Below are 16903 nucleotides of genomic sequence, written 5' to 3'. Positions count from 1 at the left end.
CAGCGCAGCGCGAGTCATCTTGATCAAACACTCAACGATTTCTGCAAGAAGAGCCAAAATAAGAAAGTATTTATTACTTAACTTTGCTGTAGTCCATGATCAGTTGGTTGACAATTATAGAAGACGCGACTAGACTAAGCGTCTGTAGAATGACATAATTTACAAGTCACAAATCTTGCAGTGACGAATTAATCTCCCGTAATCTTGAATGTCGAATCCTGTGAATTTGAAGACTAACTTGGAACGGAGTTACAAAGACTTGATGGCAGCAATGACTGAGCTGCAGACGATGACTAACATCGGCGCTGGCTGACTACTGAGCGCGGCTACCCACTGTAGACTGGCACAACTGCATTACTCTCGTGCTGCACATGAAGTGGCCTCGCGGCGAGCATATGTACTGCGACTGGCTGTGTACTCTTTGGCTAACACAGCCGTTCTTCTGTTCCGTTTATCGAGAGAATCGCATCCGGCGGATCGATCTCTCAGGCGGCGTTGTGGTCGTACGACTCAAAAATGGCTCAAATGGCTCTGAGCACTATGGGACTTAACATATGTGGTCATCAGTCCCCTAGAACTTAGAACTACTTAAACCTAACTAACCTAATGACATCACACACATCCATGCCCGAGGCAGGATTCGAACCTGCGACCGTAGCGGTCACGCGGTTCCAGACTGAAGCGCCTAGAATCGCACGACCACACCGGCCGGCTGTCGTATGACTGACGACATCACAGTTATAGATCCACCCTACCACAGACGTCGTTTCTTTGGTAGGGCAGAGTTTAACTTTTGTTATGTAATACTGAGACAAACAGCTTTTTCTTTCATGCGAGTTTTTAACGCAGGTGGCTACAATGAGTCACCTATGTTTTGTGTAGGGCTTCTCTGCACGTTTTATCTCTGGACGTTCTATCTGGCACCTCCCGCCGTGTTCCTGCAGAAAGGCATTCTGAAGGGTCATCATTAGAAGCAAGGACAAGGGGCGGCTTTTGACGACGGCCTATGCATTGGCGGCGGGCGTCTCATGGTGTCCGCTAGATGGCGCGTGGCGTACTGTGTCGGCCTACATGGGACGTCCTAAAATTCCCTTTCCTTCAGAACTGGGTCTCGTAGCTCGGGTCGGGGAAATTACTTGAGTGCAATTACTACGAGTTAGGGGTGTATATTCACGAAATGCTGGCTTATTTATTACATCAGAATTTTAATAACATTCGTTCAGTTTCACGTAACTATTTCATGTGATATATCGAGTTAACCGAAATTGTTTCATGAATTCAATGTAAGCTGTGTTATTTGTTTGACACCTTACAAGGTTAACAACTAAGGTAACACATCTTTGATTTACATTCCAATTTATAATTTCAACAGTAGATATCAGTTGTCCATGGAATTAGTTCCTGTGTCTGTTACATACCTTAAATGTACTCATTTCTAAGAAAGTTTGTACGTATACGTGGTATCTGTGTCCAAAAGAACAGCCACCATTTTGATCCAGCAGCTTCTATGAATTAAGACACAAAGAATATACAGACATTGGCTTCGAGAGCATTTATTGAAATCAATGTGGAAAACTGATAATTTGGGTCTCCTGCTTACTAGGTATATACTCTGACCACTTTTTTTTACTCAAACTCAGGACCTTTGCCTTGCCCGGGCAAGTGCTCTACTCGTGCTATGTTCGACAGTGTGGTAAGGCATAATCTGTAGTACTTCTCTTCACTGAAATAAATAATAAACTTCTTCTTTGAAGTAGAGGAAAACCTCTTTCCAATTTCTGAAATTATTTCTTAAGGTATTTAAATAAGATGTTTCTTTCGAAACGAAACAGTATTCCTCACCCTAAGAAATAAATAACTCCTCTTCTGGAACAAGGATTTGTCTTCCTTCATAATAGACATAACTCTGCTTCTAAAAGCAATGAGCTTCTTCTTCTGCAACGAATGTTTCTCGTCTTCTAAAACAAAAACTTCTTTGCTTCTATAAGAAACCGGAATTCCCTTCTTATATTTTTCAGTCAGGATGCCTCTTTCAGATCAGCGCACCTGAGGAGAAGTCCTTTGCAGGAAATTAAAAAAAATTATAAACAGAAAGTACTACTGGGAAAGGCTATTTGGAACTTAGGGGAATACTTGTAAAAAAAATGGAAAAAATAAAATAAAGTAATAGTTAAGTATCTTCTAACATTTTGTAGGCACCTCCTTCTGATGTCACTCAAAGTTAACTAGCCTGTTCAAGCACTACATGCAATACTTATTCAGGATTCTGCTGAGGCCTTCACGGCTACGTAGCGGCCTCGAGGCCTATGAAGATCCCACTGGACTTCACGCCCAGCAGCAATCCCATACTTCAACATGCATTCATCATTTGCTAGAATGCGTAATCCAGTTCCCTGCTTTTGGAAAAGCGTCTGTAGCATGTTCCCAAACTGTTTTTGATGACTATTTTTACTGCGTGTTTTGTAGTATTGTGTTTGTAAAAATTGATTATAATCCAGGATGTTGCTGGCGCCTTAATTGTTAATGATATAATGAACGAGATTTTCAAGTAGCCAAAAGATAATGTTACTTTTCAGGTGAGGGGACGATACATTTTGTGGCAAAAGTATAGTATTAATCGTTATGTCTCGGCCATCAGTCCTTTTTATGAAGGCTATTTGTTTTCGTACATTATCCCAGACGGTCTGGTTGCCATTGCAGATGAAACGATGATTGACAGAGTGAACTGCATTACATTTCTGACACACGTTTGCGTTACTTAAACCCCTGTAGAGCAAAGTCTGTCATTCGTACAAACGATGATATTTACAACCTCATGTCACGCTCCTTGTACGTCCATTGATAATGTAGATTGCGCCAGATGCTTTTCCAATTTTGGTTCGGGTACTTGAATACCATTGCATTTCGGTTTTCGTTGGTTAAAAGACGATCTATTATATATATGCCAGTTCTTTTGTGTTTGTCTTCGGTGATGCAATCCTGGTAACCGAGCTCTAAGTAAAACTGCCGGATATGCTTTAATTTCTAATTTTTCTACCTCGTATTTTTATAGATGATTTCAAACTTTCCGGTTTGGGTACGTCGAATAGTTTGGATGTTACAATATTTTGATGGTTCTCAATCAACTGAAGTGTTCGTTTAACAAGTAGTGCCGTGCTCTTGCGACGTATGTCGGTCAACCCTTGTCCTCTCCCTTCAGGTTTTAGGGTGAGCGAACCCACAGACAATCTGAAAATCTCGCCTTGCCAGATGGATTTGCAAATAGTTGCCATGATGTTTTAATGATATTTCCTTTGGTATTGCTAATATTTGCCGCACATATATGTAGCTTTCGAGAGGACAGCACACTTCATCACTCTAATTTTTTGTATCAAGTTTAAATCTTTGAGGAAGTTCAGTATTAAAGCCCCTAGAATATTTTGTAATACCTCTCTACAGTTGAAGTTTGTTGTTTTCAGTGGATCTCTGTAAAAGGTCACACCTAGCGCAGTGTGTTGTTCTACCGATTTCGCCCACTCTAGGTCTACGTGTCGAAAGCCACTGAGATTTGAAAACGAGCTTTTGGCATAATTTATTTTAGCTCCTGTGGTGCTGCTGTAGAATCAAACCATCGCAGTCAGTCTTTGGACATCCTCGGAACATCTAACAATTATCCGACATCGCCGGCGTAAGCGTTGGTCACTTGACTTTCGCTTGATATTGTTATGCCCTCTAGCTCGTTATTCAGTCTACACAATAAGCTTCTAAAGCTACAATGTATGAAAATATTGACAGTGGACTTCCTCGCGGGGCGCCGTTTTTAATTTCAATGGGTCTTGTACAATGACCGTTGATTAAAATTCTTGTTTTTATCCTAAGTAGTTAAAATAACAATAAAATGTCCATTGAAACCCATTTGTGTCATTGTATTGGATAAGTATTCGTGGTTGACTCTGTCAAAAGCTTTCGTAAAATTAATGAATGCAAGATCGGTTTTTGCAGAAGCAGTCGAAAGCAGTGCGATTACATCCCTGTACTCACAGACTGTTTTAAAAATATTCCAATCAGGGAGACATGTTTGATGGGAACCGATTGCTTTATACAACATTGGTCTAAGTCTATCTTTCACTACCCTCGCAGTTATTTTATAATTAGAGTACATTAAATTGCCCTCTCTTTGATTATGTGTTGTAATTCCGTATTTCTCACTTTAGGAATTATAACAGTAACGCCCTCTTAATTCTTCAGGGATATGCACTTCATTCAGTGTTTCGTTAATAATCTCTGTAAATTTGTCACCAATTATGTGCCAGTGTTCTTAGTAAAATTCTGAGGGTAAACCATCAGGACCTGGTGACTTTTTGGAAGGTGCGCATTTAATTACACTCCTGGAAATTGAAATAAGAACACCGTGAATTCATTGTCCCAGGAAGGGGAAACTTTATTGACACATTCCTGGGGTCAGATACATCACATGATCACACTGACAGAACCACAGGCACATAGACACAGGCAACAGAGCATGCACAATGTCGGCACTAGTACAGTGTATATCCACCTTTCGCAGCAATGCAGGCTGCTATTCTCCCATGGAGACGATCGTAGAGATGCTGGATGTAGTCCTGTGGAACGGCTTGCCATGCCATTTCCACCTGGCGCCTCAGTTGGACCAGCGTTCGTGCTGGACATGCAGACCGCGTGAGACGACGCTTCATCCAGTCCCAAACATGCTCAATGGGGGACAGATCCGGAGATCTTGCTGGCCAGGGTAGTTGACTTACACCTTCTAGAGCACGTTGGGTGGCACGGGATACATGCGGACGTGCATTGTCCTGTTGGAACAGCAAGTTCCCTTGCCGGTCTAGGAATGGTAGAACGATGGGTTCGATGACGGTTTGGATGTACCGTGCACTATTCAGTGTCCCCTCGACGATCACCAGTGGTGTACGGCCAGTGTAGGAGATCGCTCCCCACACCATGATGCCGGGTGTTGGCCCTGTGTGCCTCGGTCGTATGCAGTCCTGATTGTGGCGCTCACCTGCACGGCGCCAAACACGCATACGACCATCATTGGCACCAAGGCAGAAGCGACTCTCATCGCTGAAGACGACACGTCTCCATTCGTCCCTCCATTCACGCCTGTCGCGACACCACTGGAGGCGGGCTGCACGATGTTGGGGCGTGAGCGGAAGACGGCCTAACGGTGTGCGGGACCGTAGCCCAGCTCCATGGAGACGGTTGCGAATGATCCTCGCCGATACCCCAGGAGCAACAGTGTCCCTAATTTGCTGGGAAGTGGCGGTGCGGTCCCTTACGGCACTGCGTAGGATCCTACGGTCTTGGCGTGCATCCGTGCGTCGCTGCGGTCCGGTCCCAGGTCGACGGGCACGTGCACCTTCCGCCGACCACTGGCGACAACATCGATGTACTGTGGAGACCTCACGCCCCACGTGTTGAGCAATTCGGCGGTACGTCCACCCGGCCTCCCGCATGCCCACTATACGCCCTCGCTCAAAGTCCGTCAACTGCACATACGGTTCACGTCCACGCTGTCGCGGAATGCTACCAGTGTTAAAGACTGCGATGGAGCTCCGTATGCCACGGCAAACTGGCTGACACTGACGGCGGCGGTGCACAAATGCTGCGCAGCTAGCGCCATTCGACGGCCAACACCGGGGTTCCTGGTGTGTCCGCTGTGCCGTGCGTGTGATCATTGCTTGTACAGCCCTCTCGCAGTGTCCGGAGCAAGTATGGTGGGTCTGACACACCGGTGTCAATGTGTTCTTTTTTCCATTTCCAGGAGTGTATATCTAAAACGTCTTCGCATATTATTGCACTATCCCTGTTTTGTTCTTCATGTTTACGATTTTATACATCGCTTGTGCGGAGTAGTTCTGTTGCAGAGGAAGGTTTATAGTGATTAGCACTGTATAAAATATCATAAAATGTGTAGGCTTCTTTTAAAATGTCTTTTTGATACCTCAGAATGCTACGGTCTTCAGCTCGCATTTTCTCAATAAACGTTCTTCTTCTGTTTTTGTCATGTTGTATCAGATGGTAGAGTGATGTGTTTACTCCTTCAATTTCTGTTTGAACTTGCGATTTTATTTTGAGACCGTCTAGTTATCTCCTTTTAACACTAAGTGTTTGAGTCTTGGTATTGTATTGTATTGTATTGAACTGGGCACCTAGAAACGACGGATGCCCTCAGTGGTACAAAACCCCACAACAGGCTACAGCAGTCCACTCACCCCACCGCCGTCCCATACAAAAGCCAGGGTAATTGTGCGGTTCGGCCCACATTGTGTTTGATCCACTTGAACAGGCTATTCTAACAATAAGTTGATATTCGAGGAGTATCCTCTGTTCCATTACACTGTTCGTTTCTCTATTCTTACGTACTATACGTTAGTGTTTCTTAATATTCCATTTCATTTGCCTCACTCAGAGGTAGATCGCAGTTCTCATTGTCATCTGCCCAGTCTAAACTTCTTTGTCGAACATAGTATCTTGTTTGGGATCCATTTTCTTCTTTGCTTCCTGAATGGGTCAGTTGTGATTGTCCTTTGCTGCTCGCATTATCAGCAGTGGTCTTGCTGAAACTTATCTTCAATCTTTCGTCAACTCGTTCTATAGCAGCTTTACCTTTCGCCATTGCATCTTTCTACATACTTCGTAACTTTTCCTTTACAGCTGGTGCCAAGCTCTCTGCAGCCGGATGTGCCAGCCTTCTCTTTTTGTTACGTTTCCTGAAAGTCCTGGGTGACCTTGACCGCTCTGGAGACGGATCTGAGGACTTCTGAAAAGACTACGATGATGGGGTCGTCAAAGGAAGCTTCTCCTCTTTTCCCAGCAGATTTTGTACTATCGTTCGCCATTCCTTGCCGGGAGATTGCTCCCTGCTCTGGAATAGCTGATTCTTTGAAAATGTTTTTTGTTTTTTTCGCTGCTCATCTTTCAGTCTTGGCGTTATTCCCATTTCCATTTTACTTGACTCCCTGATTCAACTGGATGTCTTTAACATCAATATTTGTCCCGTTTTCAGCTTCTACTTCATTCAACGCCCTGTGTTTATTGGAGTCTTGTCGAGTTGTTCTCTCTTAGGCGATGTCTATGTGGTCCCCACATCAGATGCAGGTGGTTTTCCACACAAAATATTAAAGGGACCCGCACTAACAATAGTGTCCTTCTCATTGGTGACATTTTTTACGGCGTCATTGGCATTCTTTAGAGACACGATTTGCCTAACTACAGTTTTATTTATTCCCGTAGGGTTGCCGCAATCCCCCTGAACCAAAAGATGTTCCCCCAGCTCTTCCGAAATCGGTTCCAGCGGTTGGGTATCTGACACGGCAGCCGCATGCGTTAACTTCGTTTTGAACACCAGGCCCTGCGCTTGTACCTGTAGCACTTGATAATTGCAGGACCCTTCTTCTGCTGCATTCAGCTCGAATGTGCTCAGTCGAATTACATAAAACATACGTTCTTGGTTGACCGTCATGTACAACATAAGATGGAATGTGCCTGTGAAGCTCGATCTTAATCTGGCGGACACCATTAAGAACAGGGAACATGTGGGTTTCTGATCATTTTTCTGCGACATTGGATATAATGCTGCTGTACGGTAGAAAAGCATTGTTAATTTCAAGAGCTGGTGTCTCAAAAGGAAGTTCAAAGACCCTGACTGTCAGTATACCCATCCCAACAAGGGAAACGAGAACACTAACAGTGCCATCTGAATGGTTGAGCGTAATTACGCCATTGCATTTTGCAACAATGGAAGCACACAAAACAGCACTAACAAATTTGATGTAAGCATAATTCGATGGATTTTTTGCGCTATGCGAGATTTATCGTGACAAATTTTTGTCGAACATCGTCACGGGAGATGAAACATAGATTCCTCACTTCGAACTGGAAATAAATCAGCAATCCATGGAATTGCACCACACCACCTCTCCCCCGAAGAAAAAGTTCAAAGCTGCACCCTCAGCCGGTAGAGTCATGGTGACGGTCTTCTGGGACTCTGAAGGGGCTATTCTGATTGATGTCCTCCCTCATGGTACAACGATCAACAGTGAAGTGAACTGTGCTATTCTCAGGAAACTGAAGAAACGACTTCAGCGTCTTCTTCGCGACAAGGAACTTCTCCTTCTCGATGACAACGTAAGGTCTCACACAAGTCTGAGCACCTGAGAGGAACTCACAAAAATTCATTGGGCTGTTCTTCCTCATCCACACTACAGCCCGGATCTCGCACCTTCCAACTTCCATCTGTTTGACCCAATGAAAGATGCACTCCGCGGGAAGCAATACGTGGATGATGGTAGGGTTACTGATGCAGCAAGACGTTGGCTCCGATGTTGACCAGTAGAGTGGTACCATACGGGCAAACAGGCCCTCACAGTAAGGTGGCATAACGCCGTCGAATTGAAAGGAGATTACGTTGAAAAATAGGGTTTTCTAGCCAAAAAAATGTGGGGAATAATACGGTCTATTGGAATGCTGAATACAACCAACCTGCTTTCAGAAAAAATTGTTGCATTACGTTTTCAACGCCCCATGTACAAGAACTCCATGTTCGATTCACAGGCGTGAAGCTTCATTAACAGTTCCCGACTTCAAGGCGAGTGTTGTGATCAAGCGCAGATGCGTTTCACCCTTCTGTGGCATCTACCGTTAGTAACAGCTGATAGGTAATTGCAGTTTTCATAGGTTCAAATGGCTCTGAGCACTATGGGACTCAACTACTTTGGTCATCAGTCCCCTAGAACTTAGAACTACTTAATCCTAACTAACCTAAAGCCATCACACACATCCATGCCCGAGGCAGGATTCGAACCTGCGACCGTAGCGGTCGCGCGGTTCCAGACTGTAGCGACTAGAGCAGCTCGGCCCCTCCGCCGGCCGCAGTTTTCATAGAAGACTATGTGGAGACAGAAGAAGCTTGTTGAGAAACTAACTAGTGGTTGGGTGTATTGGTCATATAAATGGACTCTGCAAGGCTTGTTAAAGTGAGATTAACCCTTTCAGACATGAATTTTTTATGGAGGAAGGAAAAATTTTCTTTGTGCTCTGATGCTCGTAGGTGATTTTTAATGATTTTAGATGCATGATTTATTATAATACATGTAAATTAGATTAGATTAGATTAATTATTCATTCCATAGACCCACAAAAGAGGGGATCCTCCTGGGTGTCGAACATGTCAGATAAACACATTGCAAAAACCTAATTAGAAAGACTTGAGTTTCATTAATATTAATGATCCTCAGTCAATAAACAGTAAAATTAAGTACATTAATTAAAATTAAACTGATAATATTTACAGGTTTAATACTTACATCTGCTTTCATTAAATCCATCATTCACACAGTATCTAGTTACTGGCTATTACGACCAAGTATTGTCAAAAATTAAACTAAATTATTCATTTCAATGATCCTCAGTTAAGAACAGTCAAATTATGTACAAGATTTAAAATTAAACTTCCACTATTTACAGACTTAAGACTTACATCTGCTTTGCATACATCCATCATTCACATAGTATGTAGCTACTTGGCTGTTATAACCAAGTATTGTCAACAATTAAAGTATAATAAATTTTCATTAAAATTTGGCATCTGGTAATTAACAGATGCCAAGTTTGTCTTATTTGCAGATGATAAAAACATTGCAATAAATAGTAAACCAAATATAAATTTAGAAAGGGCAGCTAATCAAATTTTTACTGACATTAATAAGTGGTTCATAGCCAATTCACTGTCATTACACTTTGAAAAGACCCACTATATGCAGTTCAGAACTTCCAAGAGATTTCCTTCTAGTGTGTATAAAGTATGATGTATCCGTTCTCAATACATACTTTGAACATTTGAATTTTTTTGTGGACTAAAATAATTAATTTTTAAATATTCACTGTTGTAATAAGTAAACTGATAATAGGCAAATAGCACATGTTTCTGCTGTTTACTTGGCCGTGATTGGTAAATGTGGCTTCATCACTAAACAAGTTACATGACACATGTGGAGTGCCCTGACTTATTGCCCATGTACAGAAGTTAACACGATTCTCATAATGGTTTTCATGCAGCTCCTGATGGAGAGAGATGTGATAGGGATGGAACCTACGTCGATGGAGAATGCGTAGGACGCTTGCCTGACTCATGCCACTTCCTCGTATAATAGCGCGGTAGCTATCGTAAGGATCCACTGAAACAGCAGCAGGAACATTAATTTCCCCCTCTTCTGTTGTCACTAGTTTCCCTCTGTTAAGTTGCATTCTTCCTACACTCTCAATACACCCTGGGCATGACGAGCATGTATTGATAAATCCTGTCGTCCACTCACAGCCCACTGCTTGGACTGTCACACACTAACTGACTAGCAAGTAGCAATGCACTCATCGAACACATAAGCACATAGTAAGCAAACGTAACAACTTCGTACCTAGCAACAACGGAGGTTGAATGGCACAACAAGTATCTGTACAGAAATTTTCCAAATACGATTTCTCGTAAACGATTCGCACTAGAATCCTGCAACAAAAAATCACCGACATTCTAATTTACCCCACTCTTAGCTCGTTAATGTCAATGGGCATTGTTCCCTTTAAAAAAAGTGTATGTTTTCACAAAAAGACTCTTCCTAAGTATTATTACAATCGGGTGATTGGCTAACAATACGAGCCCCTGACTACCAATCCACTTTGCAAATATCGCATATCAGTAACACTTTCCATTTCTGCAATATTTGCAGTGCAATTTTAGGTGATTCACCATGTACCAATCACAGCCAAATATTTTCCGAACCATTAAAACGAACAGCCAATCATAGCCCAATATTTTACTCGCCGTTAGAATAAAACAGCAAGTCAATATGTATCCCATCTTGTTCCTGCGCCTTCCACTTGGCAAAGAGAAAATTTCGATCTTTGTACTGCAAGACGCAATGTGCTCCCCCCGCCCACATTAAATATTTCCACATCTAAATTATCAGTAATTTGTTTTTATCTAAGTGCATGAGCCACTACTGATTTGACTTAGAGGTTAAGCTGCATTTGTCAATGAGCAAAGTTTGATCTTTGTATCACACTTGCTGCAAGAGACAATGGGAACCCAAATAAAATACTTCCGCATCCATGTTGTCTTTACTATTACGGTCGCAGGTTTGAATCCTGCCTCGGGCATGGATGTGTGTGATGTCCTTAGGTTAGTTAGGGTTTAAGTAGTTCTAAGTTCTAGGGGACTGACGACCTTAGAAGTTAAGTCCCATAGTGCTCAGAGCCATTTTTTTTGGTCTCTACTACTTATCAAAATATATGCTGCAATACTGATCAACTTACAAGTCAAGCTGTGCTTGGCGACGAGCAAAGTTCGGTCTTTGTACCATATCTGGTTCAAGGCACAATTGACCACGAGATTAAATGTTTCCACTTGTAATTGTTCTATCAAAAAAAAAAAAAAAAAAAAAAAATGCCGGCCAGTGTGGCCGTGCGGTTCTAGGCGCTTCAGTCTGAAAACGCGTGACCGCTACGGTCGCAGGTTCGAATCCTGCCTCGGGCATGGATGTGTGTGATGTCCTTAGGTTAGTTAGGTTTAATTAGTTATAAGTTCTAGGCCACTGATGACCTCAGAAGTTAAGTCGCATAGTGCTCAGAGCCATTTGAACCATTTTCGAACAAAAAAATACAAATGGCTCACTTACTGGCACAGCTGTCCTAACTTGCAGGTTAATCTGCACTTGACAACGAGCAAAGTTCGACTTTTGTACCACAGTTGGTTCAGTTTGCAGTCCACCCACAAATGAAATATTTCCCCATCTAAACTGTTCTTCAACAGTAAAAATTACGCATGGCTCACTTATTGGCACTGCTGGTCTGACTTGCAGGCTCTAAATCGTTCTTGCAGTGACTGGCTGAATGTTCCACAATTGAGGGTTATGAGGATTATTGCCATTTTTGATATTTTGTTCTCTTTCGATGTAATAAATCATTGCAGGCCGTGGAGACAGCTCCAAACGATAGTGCCATGTAAGCGGTGACTACATAGCAGAAATCACCTCAGAAAATAGTTTTCTCATTTCAAGTAGGACCTTTTGGACGTATATTATTCGCCACATTCAAGGAGAGCAAAGGACTTTGATGAATGACGCTTTTATTGGGTACCAGTACAGTCCACCCGATTACACACAATTGATGAATTGCGATCCTCTAACTATCGTGAGACACTTGTACTGAATGGGCAATGCTGGGTGAAAAGAAAGACAGGAAGCTCATGGTTAAACATGTTGTCGACTACGAGATCTGCTGTGTTGGCAGAAGAGCCAACACCGTGTTGCTAGAGGAGGCCGAAATGCACGCGTTTAATTACACGCAGACTGGCGTGAGGTCTGGAACAGGTCAGAGAAATAAGACTAGCAAAACAGGAGGTAACTGGTAGAATACTTAACTTTAATCCACAATTGGTGAACAGCTCTCTTGACTGTACATAATTTCCATATCAATATAAACTGGTAATGGCGCCTTGCTAGGTCGTAGCAAATGACGTAGCTGAAGGCTATGCTAACTATCGTCTCGGCAAATGAGAGCGTATTTGTCAGTTAACCGTCGCTAGCAAAGTCGGCTGTACAACTAGGGCGAGTGCTAGGACGTCTCTCTAGACCTGCCGTGTGGTGGCGCTCGGTCTGCAATCACTGACAGTGGCGACACGCGGGTCCGACTTATACTACCGGACCGCGGCCGATTTAAAGGCTACCACCTAGCAAGTGTGGTGTCTGGCGGTGACACCACAAGATCATTAGAAGCAAAGCTGAAGCTACAATTGGGAAGGACGAGGAAGGAACTCGATTGTGTCTTTTCAAAGGGAAGATCCCAAAATATGTCTTAATCGGTTTAAGGAAATAGCGAAATGAAAAGTCGTAGATCCATATGACTGTAATATCAATGGCTCACAGCTGGAATTTGTTGACTAATACAAATTCCTGGTTGTAACACTTTGTAGAGATATGAAATGGAATGATCCTATAGCCTCAGTTGCAGCAGGTGGAAAACTTCCATGTATCGCTGGAATACCAGCGACATGCAATCTGCCTACAGAGGAGACTGCTTACAAATCACCCCTACAACCCATCCTAGAATATTGCTCAAGTATGTGGGGCTCAAGCCACATAGGACTACCAGGGAATATCGTACGAATACCGAGAAGGGCAGCACAAATGGCCACAGGTTTTTTTGACCAGTGGGAGAGTGTCACAGAGATTCTGAAGAAACTGATCTGGCAGAATCTTGAAGATAGACATAAACTATTCCGAAAAAGCCTGATTAACAAAGTTACAAAAACTAGCTGTAAATTATGACTCTGGGAATCTATTGCAACACGCTACGTATCACTCCCGTAGAGATCGTTCCGATAAGATTAATTACAGCGCGCACGGAGTCATTTTAACAGTTATTCTTCCCGCGATCCATACGTCAATGGAATGGGGAAAAATCCGTGATGACTGGTACAGTGGGAAGTACCGTAATTCAGCGATTTACATAGTGTAGATGTGGAGGCAGATATAGGGTGAGCATGATTTAACAGCAAACGCAGTCAAGCAGGGGCAGTTTTCCCAAGGTCCTCTGCGTCACAAAACTTGGGCGTCTGAAAATAGCAATTTTCATAAACCAGGTGGAACTGGGACGAGCAGCTGTGCAAACAGTCAATGTGAGATAAATCGTTGGAGTTCTTAGCTTACAAGGTATTCACTTACACTCAGAATTACCGCATCTTGGTAGTATTTATCGTCCTTATGCTTTTACACACGCCTGTGTAAGAGGCAACACAGAGCACACCGAACACTAGGAAACCGAGGAGAGCTACTATGGGTGATGGATTTCCCGAGTCGCTCGACTTGCTGAAACATGACTCACTCTTTAATCAGACTAACTCTTTGTCACGTAATACATTAATGCGCATATTTCATTATTATATCTGTCGCTGCAGTCTCTCTGGAACACCTGACTCAAACCCCTCATTTGTCTGATATAAGCGTCTTTTGTTTCCACAGATGGGGGAACGGAATTGTGGAGTAGACACCAACGCCAGGCCAAACTTGGAGGTAGGTGGACAACACAGATAAATATCTATGTCAGGTTAGTTGCTAAGTAAATTAGTCAGTATGTTGTTATTTGCTACACACCAATTAAGATCTACGTGGATACTCCGCAATCCACCATCAGGCGCGTGGCGGTGGGTACCCCTTACCACTACTAATCATTTCCTTTCCTGCTCCACTCGCAAATAGAGCGAGGAAGAAACGACTGTCTATATGCGTCCGTATGAGCCCTGATTTCTCGTATCTTATCTTCGTGGTCCTTACGTGCAATGTATGTTGACGGCAAGTGAATCGTTCGGCATTCAGCTTCACATACCGGTTCTCTTAATTTTCTCAATAGCGTTCCTCGAAATGAATGTCGCCTTCCATCCAGGAATTCCCATTTGAGTTCCAGAAGCATGTCCATAACAGTTGTGTGTTACTCGAACCTACCAGTAATAAATCTAGCAGCCCGCCTCTGAATTGCTTCGATGTCTTCCTTTAATTCGACCTGGTACGGATCCACAATCAAGAATAGGTCGCACAATTTCCCAGAATTCTCTTAATAACGCAAAGTCGACAATTCGCCTCCACCCCCCCCCCCCCCCCCCAATCTTCACATGCTCGTACCATTTCATATCGTTTTGCAACGTTACGCCCAGATATTTAAACGACGTGACTGCGTCAAGCAGGATACTACTAATGCTGTATCTGAACATTACTGGTTTGTTTATTCTTCTCATAGGCATTAACTTACTTCTGTATTTTGTGATACCTTCCATTCATTATACCAACTAGAAATTTTGTCTAAGTAGCCTCGTATCTTTCTACAGTCTTCATCTTCGATACCTTACCGTACACCACAGCATCATCAGCAAACAACCGCAGATTACTGCCCATCCTGTCCGTCAAATCATTGATGTACATGGAGAACAATAGCGCTCCTATCACACTGCCCTGGGGCACTGCTGACGATACCCTTGTCTCTGATGAACATTAGCCGTCGAGGACAACATACTGGATTGTATAACTTAAGAAGTCTTCGAGTCACTCACATATCTGTGAAGCTATTCCATATGCTTGTACCTTACTTAAGGGGAGTTGGCACGCCCTATCCCGACAATGTTAAATTTAGTAACTTGACGCTGGCCGCGGTGACCGAGCGGTTCTAGGCGCTACAGTCTGGAACCGCGCGACCGCTACGGTCGCAGGTTCGAATCCTGCATCGGGCATGGATGTGTGTGATGCCCTTAGGTTAGTTAGGTTTAAGTAGTTCTACGTTCGAGGGGACTGATGACCTCAGAAGTTAAGTCCCATAGTGCTCAGAGCCATTTGAACCATTAGTAACTTGGCTTCCCTGTATTTCAGGAACCACTGTAACCATTGCCATGAAACTTTTACAGAACATTAAACTGTATCTTTTGAGTCTACTGAACAACAATAATTGCATTTCAGCCACTGCTTTCGGAAATAAAATTTTTTAATTACACGCTTAAAATTTTGTGAATTTTTTGTACGTTATCCTAAATTTAATTACACAACATTATGTTCTTCTTTTAGTTCAGTAGACTCAGGATATGTATATTATTACTCCCTGAAAATTTGAATACTCTAATCGAAGTGGTTTCTGAGATTTAGGGAAAAATGCAACAGAAAATGTAAATTTTCAGAAACGACTTCTAAAGATTCCAAAGACTGTAACTCACTTAATATATGCTTAATTTTTTATTTTTAGTCACTCAGAAGCATCCTGTACCATACTATATATCATCCTCTTGATATTTTTCCAATTTGTTTCTTCTTTTCTTCTTTCTGGAATCGTCAGTGGCCAACTGTGTTGCATACTCTGCCTTATCAATGCGAACCTTGTCCATCTGTTCAAGTTCTCTGATGCAGTTTGCTCCAGGGTTAATTCCCATATGCTTTAGCCCTTTCACCCTACCAATGTTACCATCATTAAAAGCAGTAACAGCGTCACTGACCCCCCCCCCCCACTTTAGTGCCATCATTCCAACAAAAACATTTTTTGGTAAGCGAGTCCATATAAGATTATTGGACGACTCATTGGGATTTTGAGTCTGATCATGCAGACACTTCTTCAGTGATTCAGGATTTGCCAGGTCTCTGTAAATAGGTTTTATGATATCCATGACTGCTGCTGGAATGGAATGTTTATGGCTGTATGAAGTGCTTGAGTACTGGGCATTGCAGTAATTGCACCATGAATCAGGTCCAGGAGGGTAACGTTGATGTACTGGTTTTTCATCAGTTGACAGTCTGTGGAAGAAGGTAGCCCATACTGCCGATTCATTTTCAACAAATCCTCAGTATTATTTCTAATGGCCATCCAATGATACTGATGTACTTCATCAATCATTTTGTCTGTCAGCCTGCCTCTTATGGTTTTACCATCAGAAAGTTTCTTGTCTCTCAAATTTTGTTTCAACTTCCTCAACCTGGTGCCGATCCTGTTCTAGACATGACCAACACATTCCAGCCTTCTATATAAAATACTACCCATTTTATTAGACTTTGAAGTAATGCACGTAAAAATTTTAACATATATATATATATATATATATATATATATATATATATATATATATATATATATATATATATATATATATATATATAATGTGAAAGAAAATTTCCGTTCTAACTCCCCTTAACAGCCTGCTATGGGGCTCCGTGTCAAACGCTTTCGGAGATCTAGAAGATTATTTTGTGTTTGACGTTTCAGCGAGTCGACTGGTAGGAGCCGGCAGCCATACAGTCGTAGTTCTTTCTCGAGCTGCACATCCTCGCAGAGCTGTCTGTTTTGCTGATATAGACAGGGCCTTAAG

The 16903-nt window shown here is 42.6% G+C and overlaps 1 protein-coding gene across 1 annotated transcript in view; it reads left to right on the top strand.

The window, feature by feature from the left end:
- LOC126248752 (solute carrier family 28 member 3-like) overlaps positions 1-16903 on the top strand; it is a 464899-nt gene that overhangs the window by 93283 nt on the left and 354713 nt on the right. The window contains exon 2 of the mRNA XM_049950094.1: positions 14031-14081. Coding sequence (XP_049806051.1) covers positions 14031-14081 — 51 coding nt within the window. The remainder of the gene's footprint in view (positions 1-14030; positions 14082-16903) is intronic.

This window comes from Schistocerca nitens, chromosome 3, assembly GCF_023898315.1.
Source record: "Schistocerca nitens isolate TAMUIC-IGC-003100 chromosome 3, iqSchNite1.1, whole genome shotgun sequence".
In the NCBI taxonomy this organism is placed as follows: Eukaryota; Metazoa; Arthropoda; class Insecta; order Orthoptera; family Acrididae; genus Schistocerca; species Schistocerca nitens.
Note: the sequence above shows the minus strand (reverse complement) of the source record. Positions and strands in the feature narration are given on the sequence as shown.